Below are 11,463 nucleotides of genomic sequence, written 5' to 3'. Positions count from 1 at the left end.
CCAACCAATATTTCCCGGCGCTACTTGCGGCGGATCACCCGCCAATTTCAAACTCTCATACGACAATTGGAAATTTGCGTTGCTCGCTCACTGTTCTGCAATTGAAATTTTCATTTGTTTCTCCTGACAGATTATACTGCGTATGTAAAGAAAAACAAGGATAGACGATTCTTGTTTATCGATTACCGGGAATGTTAAACAAAAGCTGTTTTGTAACGATATAATATTTATTAATTTGCACGTACACGATTATATGTCAGAGTTTTTAATCGATATAATCGCGTGATATTCTTTATTACACGATAATTCTTGCGTAACGGGGTGTGAAAAAAAATGTTATTCGTCTTTAAATGTATTACGTTACATCACGGAATCATATAGTTTTCGTGTGTCATAGAGAAGAGTGTTTTCCCTAGAAGCTTCTGCGCTTCGTGGGCATTGTCGGCGCCGATAGTATTTAAGCAACGTTCTTTAAATTCGTTATTCATACTTTGTTTCACGATTGATATTAATGAAAGGCTCAGCGATTGTGAGTCTTGAAAGTCGTCGTCGGATTGAACGTGGTTCGTGTAGAAAACGTCATTCTCATAGTAAAACGTGATTTTTACGTTGGGATTGGACTCTCTTAATGTTTTGAATTCGCAGACCAGTATTTCCTTGAATTCTAATAGATGATCGGATGAGATTCTGTACTGAAAATAATCACACGATGTATAATGCAGCACCATATGACGTGTGAAAATTGTAAGAATAGTTTGTATAATATAATACGTTGTTACATTTACCTGTAACTTGATCAAGACGTAATTTCGAAATGACGGAAAATGGATTATTGGATTGTTCAACAAAGACTGTTTTTGACCAAAACTCGGCCCTCCTTCTATGATATAACGAGTTTCTTTCGCATCACCGGAATTTCTTGTAAACGCTTGAGCCAGCACCGGTTTATCGGGCAGCATTCCATTTTTTACTAGGAGACACAATTCGTCGAATAAATTTTGGACTCCGTTGTTAGTCCAGTATCCACAGTGGGTCATTTGCACAGCGTATAAATCACGCCTTTTATTAGCACGTAATTCAATATCTATTACTAAACAACCCCTTCGCAGCGATGATTTCGAATTACGTGTTATTTGCATACCCAAAAAATGCCTTAGAATCTGAAAAATACAATTTGCGATAGAAACTGAATTGGTTGAAAATAATGATGAAAGATACAGTTTCGATTTTACTCGAATAGGTTTGACCGTTTTGTATTTACCATTTTTACAGCATCCGCAAGTGAGTGAGAACTTGCTCTACTTTGCGCCATACCTGTTATTAGAATCGCAAATGCTTTTGAAATTAAAAAATCGACATGCAAAAATAGATTTCCTTTAGAAAGAAGGGGAGAGCGATTTTTTCTTTTTAATTGAACGTTGCTAAATATTTTCAACAAATTTTCTCATATTTACTAAAAATTTTATTACAGCATTTTGTCGCTTTAAAAATTCTGTTTGCATAGCAAATATATGACAAGTATTGTTGAAAAGTAGCCGAATCTCAAATCAGCGCACCTATTAACGATGGCATAAACAGAGCGCTGCATGGGTAAAATTGAAAATTTCTGAGGGGGCGTGATTGGGCGCGCGCATGTCAAACGCATTGTTGAATATTATTGACGTTAAAAAAAATCAAATTCCTCCGGTCTTCCGTCGCTCGATGACATCTGACGCGCATACAACGAACCAAAAAACGTTTCTCCGTCGATAACGACCCCGCGTTCATTTTCCAATGAATGCACGTTAGATGGATGCGGAAAAGGCATGGCTGGTAAATATAATAGGTAGGTAGATAGGTAGGCGGAGGTGCAGGTGAAGGCGTGTGCGTAAAATCGCATTGTACCGTACTACCGCGAGTGTACTCGGGCATAACGATTCTCGAATGAGTGTTTGATAAAAAGTAATAAAGTAGACGGAATGAAAATAAATAAGTAGTAAACCTAATGCCGGAACGGTGACAGCGGCCGATCAGTTGGAAACTAGTTCCGATCGTATTGGGTATCGAGCCAAAGTAGACCCGTGTTAAGCTGGTGGTGGGATTGACAATTTGTGAATTTGTACAGTCGAGAAAGTCGAATGTCAGGGGAGGAAAAGAAAGCTGAACCTAACCTCCAGGAGGCGGTTGCGACTCCGCCACGGAAGATTCGTCACCGGTAAGTAGTTGCTAGAACGAATCAAAGTGTTGGTTATTAACCGTAATCAATTGCATGATAAGCCGGGTGAATCTTTAACAATTTTTATGTCATGACTCTGACTAAATCTGCGGAATTCTTGGATAATTTGATGACGCGTGCTCCAAGGAAACGGTACATACATACAACACGTGACCAGCCGACCAATGGCGTGGATTTATGAGTCGCCTGACCCGAGCCCGAGCCAATCGGAGCCTTCTGTCAATCTTTTGATTATCCTGTGAAAATCTATATTGCCAACTAACACTATTGCTGCATTATTTTACTCAAGGCATTTTTGTCGTATGTTTGAAACACGCGTGTATAATTTTACGCGTTACACACAACACGTGTATAATTTTAATCGCAATGCGTACATACGTACAATATCATCCAGCTGAATTCCGATGGCAAAAATACGAACGCTTAGCCTATAATTTTCTACCTACGTCGATTAATTCACGATTTTTATCGAAAGCACGTTGAGTCTTTCAATTATACGCGATTAGCGTGAACTTGGTAGTGTGTAGGAGCTACAAAGGCACGCATACCAACTTGTCAACGAATGTCAAAATCATTGCCACTCGCCTTTGCGTTACCGTTCAAGGTCTTGTTCTTCGCGAACCTGCCTATAAGCGATCAACGAATCGATAGATGAATGACTTTGAAAAGGTTCACGTATCTCAATTACGACTACACCTCGTAGCCAGGATTGAATCTCAAGCTTTCGGTTTACAATTCGTCTATGTTTTTTTTTCATTTCATTTGGGTGTATGAGGGTATAACAAACGACCCACGACAGATTGACGACTGGCTATACGTGAGAAACTCGGTTAAGCCATTTCGATTTATGGTACGCAGATCATTATCATGCTTACCTCATAAGGAACTGAGAAGTATACTTCACGCAATCATATCTAGGTCCACGGCGATTGTAAATGTGGTTGGGTCAGATAAATAGCAGTGTATGTTTGAAACTCGCCGTGCGATTTTAAGCTATTCGAGTGACAGAATTACAGTGGGTGGTTCGCTTATCTATATAGTTTCTGCAGGTTGTAATTTATTTTTTTAATTTTCTTTGAAATTCACGGTTCTATTTACTTTTTGGAAGCGCATGCTGCGTAGCGAGATGATGTAGGGAAAATATTTATACAACGAGTTATTCAATAATACGCAGAGGAAAAACGGATCTATTTTTCCGTTTTTCTTCTCCGTTGAACAACCGATGAAAGTAGATTTACGGCGATATTCCTACACAGGTTGGAACCTCAGATAAAACTGCGTGTTTCGAGGCAGGTAGGAATAAAAAGGGCACTATTTACGGTTGTTCCGACAGAAATATAACGTTTAAACCGTCGTTCAATACGCACGTTCGATTAGTATGGAAATTAAATTACTCCGTAGTGCGTAACCGTTGATCGATAACGTCGAGCAGAGATTTCGCCAATTCAAATTTTATCGGGTTATGTATACAGCAATTTATAACTTATAAATATAACGGCTGCATCCGAAATATATACGATCTTCTAATATCGTTGGATAACTGAATTTTCAAGTGCCTTGCTCAAAGTTTCGCCGTTCGTAAAAACTGGATGTGAAATACTTAGAAATAATGCGAATATCGTTAAATTGAATAATGAAATACATTCATAGAAGAGAAATGAGAATTCGAGAATTATTTAAATAGTATGTTCGATTAATATTATCGTGTTCGAATGCGAGAAATGGAGTTCAATTGAAACGACAAAAAAAGTTGGTCATTGCAACGAATCGAATTACTCAATATTTTTAAAACGGTTTTCTTTTCCTCAACATTATGTACATAACAGGAGTGATGCAATTTTATACAAAGGAATTAAAATAGTTCGCCCGTAAAATTCTCCCACGATTTATTTTACTCATTTATAGGCTAGCACGTGTCTCAACGAATGCATGGGTCATATTCAATTGCGTTCGTGCGTATGCATGTAGGTCGGGTATAGATTAGGTCGGAGTGGGGGGGGGGATCTATACCACTTGTAATTAAAATGATTACTCGCGTGTTCATCGGACAAGGTCCTTTGTAATTTATTGAAAAACAAACTACAATGACTACATACTGATAAGCCGACACATGTAACACACCTACATACAAATTCGACAATTTATCTTATGATACACAACTTTTTGTTCCGCTGCACGTTTCCGATTATACATGTGCCTTCGAATTTTTGCGCATCTTTTCTTATATTTGAAATTTCTCTCGATCTGTCGAAGTACAAAGTAGGATTCTCGTGTTCGATATAACTTGGGAGTTTTATCAATATTCAGGTTAGCTTTATCCTAGGTTGACAGTTCAGACTTTGTGCTTGAATCGGCGACATGCAAATATGGAAGATAAACTGCGGAAATCGATAAGAGAGAAAATATGAATCCAAGAAAATTCACGTTGTATTTATTGATCGGAAAGTTTTTTTTTTTTAAGTTTTCGTCGAGGAGCGAGCAATTCCGCGTTTCGGTAGGTTTTACCTTGGATTATTAATGGAAACCGGCTTAGCCTGAAGAAACTATGCCGGGGTTTGAATGAATTTCAATTCAATGTTCGATCGCGACTATCGAATGGAATTTATGTAATTCCTGAAGTATAACCGCATGTGCACATACATGATGTAATTATTGTATTGATGGAATGATGAAAAAATACTACAGTACCGTCAAATCAGAATTAGGTGATATCGCGTAAATTTCTTCCTTAATTCACCATCTGTCATAAAAACACGCAGTTTGGTCTCACAAGATGAAATATCGAGGACAGATATTGGACCTTAGTTCTCTAGATTGCTGTTTCGTAACAAGTTTGAATATACATATACATGTATATGTATAATATATATATATATATTATACATATACATGTATATGTATAATATATATATATATATTTCCTCAAGAAAGTATTGAGTTTATACATCGATCTTTACTGAATTTAAATTTCAACTTGAGATTCGAAATCGCCGTGAGTTGTTTCTCAGCCACGAAGCTGTGATGTTCGCTCTCTTCAAATCCGCGGCCCTAGGTGCGTGTAACACGGTGAAAGTTGTACGTATCATATCGACGGGATATCAAAATTTGAGTAAATTCTACGCATTATCAGCTGCAGTAATACTCAGGAATTAGTTTGTCTTTCACACTTGCAGCATATAAGTTATTGGCAATATTCGGTGACTCCAACCGATTGATGTTTTAACGTTACTGAGCTGAGCTGAACGCAACTGCCATTCAACAATTTGTCAAGTCCAGCGAAGATTCAGTTTTTAATTAAACGTAACAAACCGTACGCCAAACTTGTTGTACGTTTCACACTAACCGCATCATTACGTAAAAAAATGCTGACCCCTGCACGTTTACCAACAAAAGTAAATATGTAAGCTTTGTACTTATATGTATATAAAATGTGTGTATGGCCAACTTATCTCGAAACCAACTCCTCGCCATTAACAGGATCCTAACTTTGTACAATCTGCAGATTAAAATGATAATATTATTATTTTATATTTCACGGTCAAAGATTCGCTGCTGCTTTAATTATCCCTCTACCAATACTAGTCAGTGCAATCATCAGTCATGCTTCAAATATTCCTTCCCTGCATTAATTATGGTGTCTTTAAGCCTCCTCAAGTAATTTTAACGATCCGCAGTGTTGGTTATACTAACGAATAAAAAACAAACAAATATGAAGACAATTGTTGCCTTTACAGCAGTTATTGAACGATGGCAACATATATTTGTAAAAATGCTGATTCCATGGCACGATTCGCCAACGAAGTGAACTCTCCGAATCCATTTTCTGTAAATCAACTTATAAAAAAATGTGGAAGATGATCCGATCGATTTAAAATCGCGGAGTGAATCGCGTGTGACGTACGACCTCTCCGAGCTTGTGCGTCAAAAGGAAAAGCATTCGATCCATTCAGAATCCAAAACTACCAACGATTGGATATAGTCACGTCAACGAGAAAGACGTCACTCTCTTTTGGCATAAATCCGAATAGGTGTGCACTAATACGGAGAGAGATGACATCCCGGGAACGCGTTGATCCGCAGGCAAACTTCTTCTTTCCGCTGAAGGTGGATGGACGTAAAGTGGCTTAAAGTTAAAGCTCACGAGATAGGGTTATCGGGGTTCAGACTCTCGGCGATATAATCAGACGATGCCATGGCACGAATCATGCGACCACTGGACGAGCATCGTGATCGTTGACGAGTGCCATTTTTTTCTTGCAATGTGCATGCCATAATCAGCCGATCTAACCAGGCTGCGTAAAAAAATAGCGTGATGCGAACGAGCCTCGAGTGATCGGCACCTACTCAAAACGGTCGGCGCAAACACACCGCAACGTCGAGACCAGCGACGACCCCTGAACCAGCGTCCGGTTATCGGTCCGTGTCACCTAGCGCTGCCGAAGACGATTTAGTACCGCACAATCGAGTCATACCCGATCGACATTCGGTCAAGGAATCAGTCTCGCCTCGACGACTGAGAGATCGCGTATTTTTTCGCGCTTTATTGGTTCGCCTTACCTCGAGGAATACGTTGCCGGTATTATTCTTTCTGCCACAAGGAACCGCAGCAACCGCAAAGGATCATCCTCGACGACCTTCGACGCGAGAAGATGAGCAAGGACGAGAGCTTAGCGATTTGAACCGCCAAGTCGTAAGGCCATCGGACAATCGCACCGATCCCCGTCTTCCTGGTCATCTATTACCGGCAGTGATTTTACTTCCTAACAAGGATTTATAATCGAGGTGAAAATCTTCGCATCGATCGTGTAAATGCTACGAAGTCTTCTATCTGCGATAACGGGTACAATTGAGAGTCTGCATGAGATATACATGTAATACGTACGTAACGTCAAGTGTTGCCTGACCAAATTCCCACGCCCTTTTTCATTAACCTTGGACATGAACGTTTCGTTTTTGGGTAATTCTATTACATTGGTGACGGTGTATTTTTTGTGGAATAATTTTTGACTCCTTTTTTTCTTTTTTTTTTTTTTTTTTACGTCCATGGCATTATCTTCTGCGGGATATTCGCGTGTGTGCTTTGCCTAACGTGTGTTGGATAACTTCATTTATATATTTCATTTTCTATCGTATTTCCAATCGTTCGAGTCATCTTGTTTTTCCCTTACGAAGGTTGCAGGTTCAGTGAGTGAGCATATAATAATTTGCATTTCAGTGGTGTCATGCGGTTATTCGCGTCCTTTGGAAAATCCCAATGACAATTCCGAAGGTGAAAGAATTCCTAAATGCCGTTCAGTATACACTTTTCTCAATTCGTAATATACCGGTTTTAATTAACCCATTCATTCGTTAGTTCAGCAGAAATAAGCGAGAGGATCTTGCAAGTGACGCGTATTTCCGCATAAGACCGGTAAATCCAATTCATTCATCGTTGCGGGTACAGTTTTAAAATTACCTAGTTGGGTTTTCAGGTTCGTCAGAAAATATAATGCGCACCTGCAGGGAAATTTCATACTTAAATTGTAAAATAGGAACGAAAATAGGAATTTCATAATCACAACCCCCTTAATAATTTTCTCTGTCGGGCTGTATCAATGTGCTCAAAAATTATCCTACAGTAGAGTGTTTTGTCGAACGAATTTTACAAGCGAATCTTTTCTATTCCTCTTGCATCGGATCTAATTCAGTGATTAAAAAAAAAAAAAAAAACGGTAAAAAGTTATCGTTAACGTCGCACGAAAATTACAAAAGTCAGCTGATCATGCCGATGTGTAAAATCTTATCTCAATTTCCTGTCACAGACGGTTTCTACTTTCATTTCGAACACTTTTTAGACGATACTTAACGAAGCTTTATCCCGTTTTGTTGCAGTCTGATTCGATTTTTTTTTTCACGCTATTACGTCAAAGGTTGCTCCTTATCAGCCGCTGCACTTGACCTGCAACTTATCAATTTAAACTATACCTTCTCCACCAAGCTTATATTTCTAATTCCCTTCTCCTTTCGTTCGCGGCATCTTCGCCGCACGTGTATTAGTGAAAATCAGCAGAGTGACTGTCCGTTCATCACATGAATACAGAATTACGGTCAGAAGTGATCTTTTAATCAGAACTGATCACGTTACCACTGGTCAAGTTCAACTGATGAGAAGAATGACTTCACCTTTTGTGCTGTCGGTTTCCGCTCCTTCCATAAGCTTCTTATTTTAATCGGTGAAGAATGAGACGATAACGAGACGTAAATAAGGTCCGTTACTTTTACTCAAGTACCTAACTCTGTTCATTTATTCACGTTTCAAGCACACGTTCAACAATCATTCGACGAACAGTAAAGTAATTCGTTTCCTTGTCGGCTCTTCCATTGTACGCAAGTTTCATTGAACGAATCGTCATGACTACTTATAACTACCAGAGTGAAGTCGAGGAATTGCACTGTTATTCACGCATTGTTTATTTACACACTCTACTGCAGGATAATCAACGTGATGCCATAGTAAAAAGCACCGCGTCACATAGCGCTAGACGATCGTGCATTTTTCTCCCCCTTTTTTTTCAACATCGATCAATTTCCTCCGAATGCTTACAGGACGTGATGATGAATATACGCAAGGGGATGAATTGCTTTCGCTTCGTAAATGATTTATTATTTACGTAGATCTTACGGTAATAAATAATGTGATATAGATGCATGTATACCTACTTCGAGGTTTTTGATCCCCATTCTGGTTTTAGGCAATGGGAATTCAGCCCCTCGTTAATTTTTTTAATTTCTTACTTCTGTCAAATGTGATCGCGTCGTTTAAAAATAATTCTTGCATAAGGTGTCCTTGCTTACATTCTTTAACTGGAAAAATTGGAGGAACACCCGATACTGCACACACTTTTCGATTAGTAAAATGTCAACTCTGGGCTTCTTTTTTTCTTTCGTTCTTTCATCGCGACCATTTAACATTTTTTACTAAGACAGTGAAAATGCCACCGCAACATCTCGAGCCGACCAAGTGACTCCGGGTATTACAGGGTCATACGTAAGACAGTAAAATTCCTCGGGGAATATTTGGCTATCGGTATCCTAGCTCCTTTGAGGCTCTTCTCCGAGCAATTTAACGATCCCCGAAAAGAATCTCTGGAATTCCGAGGTACAAAATATCCCTCTTCGTCAGAGAATCCCTCTCACACAGAGACCAACGGCATCGTCAACTGACATCTGTTGTTCCCGAATTATATTTTGAAGGTAGCGTCTCGTTACGCGAAGTAGAACAGCCACTTGATCCTCCTCGCCAAGAAAGTAACGGAGATCTGCCGGAGGACTCTGACGAGGACCCGAACCCTCCGCAGGACCGAGTTTCATATCCAGAGGAAAAAGTCGGGGTCGTTCAACAGCCGCAGGAAATAATGGCCGAGAGCGGAGAGCCAGTTAGCTTCGTTGTCGGGGATCCGGATCCGGACGAAGAGCTGGAGATCGATGATCGATTTCCGGGATCGGAAGGCAATGCGAGCGCCATGCAACCGATACTTCCAGGACTCGCCGAGCGACGGAAACGCCTCAGGTGATTAAGAAAATTATTGTTTTTGCTGTTGTATCGCGCTGCATCATTCTTGGGAAGGAATTTTAACATCGCATCTAGTTTTACTCTGCATCATAATTAACCGATACTAACTTAAATCCACACACAATCCTCATATATATGCCAACGTCTCGACTGGTCGCCGTATATTTACTCTGAGTAAACACAAATTTCGGCTCATTCAACTAGCATCGAGATGTCAATAAGCGGTTGTTAACACTTTCGGGGCGAAATTCGAGCGGCCAACATCCGATGTCGCTGGATATCGGCTTACTGTGAGGTCTGCGGAAATCATTCGGGTGTCCAGATTCAGACATGGTGGATGTTCATCTTTATCTATTAAAATTCCTTTGTAACTGTTCTTGATGTTCACTCCTCGTTCCTGATCGTTCGGTTTTTCAAAACTTCGTCAAACTCTGCGCCCGCGACTTTTCGAACACGTATATTTATGTCCACGGCGCGCGACTGCACCGAGTTTCCTGAATGGAACGGAAATCATCAAGTTCGAAATGGGATTCCGCGATACCGATGGAGCGGAAGGTGACTACGTTCTTTCGAGAGAACTACGTCGCTTACCAAGCTACGCACAGGTAGGAAGTTGTACGAAACCGGATTTCGGTGTACGTATTATTTTTTTGAAAAAATCGCCGTCGAACATATTTTATTACTCTATCTCTCTTTCTGTCTTCATCATTTTTTCGACGCGAATATGTACATCTTGTGCGATAATGCTGTGTACGTATACACGTTGTACCCATAATTCTTGTAAAACGCTTTGCGTAACGCCATGGGACGTGGTTAAAGTGTCAATCGACGTATCTTGTGTACACACACTCGTGCTGTAATGAATTTTTCAAATATCAAAGTATTCAAGGTTACGTAATTGGTTTCAACTTTTGGACACACTTACATCGCCTCTCCATGCCACGTTCTGTCAATATTCCTGGCGAGTTGATTTACGACAAATCGTGTTGCATATTTACGATTTTGCAACTTTACAAACAGCATTAAAGTTTTTTTCACCTCATCGATCGCGCATTTCCATAACAAGTTCGAGAAGAATAAATAAGCATAAAAACTCGATCGGAGGATAGTAGGTTTTTATTTTAGACCTGTTTACTATGGGTATTAAATTATTAGATACTGCAAACGCTTTAATTAATATATCCACTTTTTAATTGCCACGCTATTATAATTTAAAAACTCGCGCCGAATATGTAATTGCGAATTTGTGATGATTATTATAGTGACTATGATCTTTCCATCGGGTTTGTTTACAATGTTACCTTTCTTATAGCCCTTATTACGTACGATGCAATCCTTATATTATACATGCATAGGTACTTACTATTTATACACCTTTCAGGAAAAAGGGATGTATTGACAAACAAATGTTCCACACCAATCGCACGGATCGAGATAATAAAAATTTAAAACCGCGACCATTTCCACATCGTACAATATGTGCATATGTATCGTTCATATATGACGCGAAAGAACAAGTCTCGTACGGTATATACAATAATATAAGAGAATTTGTTATGCAACACGTGTCTCAAGGCTTTTGATGTATAGAAAATCCTCCTTATGCCTGTATTTCTACAAGTCGCGTAAGTTTCCATGTCAACTCGTGAAATTCTCTCGGTTAACCCATGAAGCTATGTTGTATCGTGTACTTGCG

General features: G+C 39.5%; 2 protein-coding genes across 11 annotated transcripts in view; one reads left to right on the top strand and one right to left on the bottom strand.

The window, feature by feature from the left end:
- Positions 1-235: 235 nt before the first annotated feature.
- LOC124216089 (uncharacterized) overlaps positions 236-11,463 on the bottom strand; it is a 13,695-nt gene continuing 2,467 nt past the window's right edge. The window contains exons 1-4 of one of the 4 annotated variants that reach the window (XM_046620210.2): positions 2,151-2,306; positions 1,262-1,314; positions 786-1,160; positions 236-692 (exon numbers count right to left, since the gene is read on the bottom strand). In XM_046620210.2, coding sequence (XP_046476166.1) covers positions 366-692; positions 786-1,160; positions 1,262-1,312 — 753 coding nt within the window. In that variant the 5' untranslated portion in view covers positions 1,313-1,314; positions 2,151-2,306 and the 3' untranslated portion in view covers positions 236-365. Of the gene's footprint in view, positions 693-785; positions 1,161-1,261; positions 1,336-1,981; positions 2,075-2,150; positions 2,307-11,463 lie in introns of those variants that run through there. The other 3 variants (XM_069135149.1, XM_069135150.1, XM_069135148.1) reach the window with 3 other exon arrangements.
- Positions 1,884-11,463, top strand: part of ACC (acetyl-CoA carboxylase) — a 24,811-nt gene continuing 15,231 nt past the window's right edge. The window contains exons 1-2 of one of the 7 annotated variants that reach the window (XM_046620180.2): positions 1,884-2,194; positions 9,449-9,764. In XM_046620180.2, the coding sequence (XP_046476136.1) occupies positions 9,610-9,764 (155 nt within the window). In that variant the 5' untranslated portion in view covers positions 1,884-2,194; positions 9,449-9,609. Of the gene's footprint in view, positions 2,195-3,164; positions 3,265-5,198; positions 5,268-6,695; positions 7,056-8,834; positions 8,878-9,448; positions 9,765-11,463 lie in introns of those variants that run through there. The other 6 variants (XM_046620174.2, XM_046620177.2, XM_046620175.2 and 3 more) reach the window with 6 other exon arrangements.

Source organism: Neodiprion pinetum, chromosome 4 (assembly GCF_021155775.2).
Source record: "Neodiprion pinetum isolate iyNeoPine1 chromosome 4, iyNeoPine1.2, whole genome shotgun sequence".
Taxonomy (NCBI): domain Eukaryota; kingdom Metazoa; phylum Arthropoda; class Insecta; order Hymenoptera; family Diprionidae; genus Neodiprion; species Neodiprion pinetum.
Note: the sequence above shows the minus strand (reverse complement) of the source record. Positions and strands in the feature narration are given on the sequence as shown.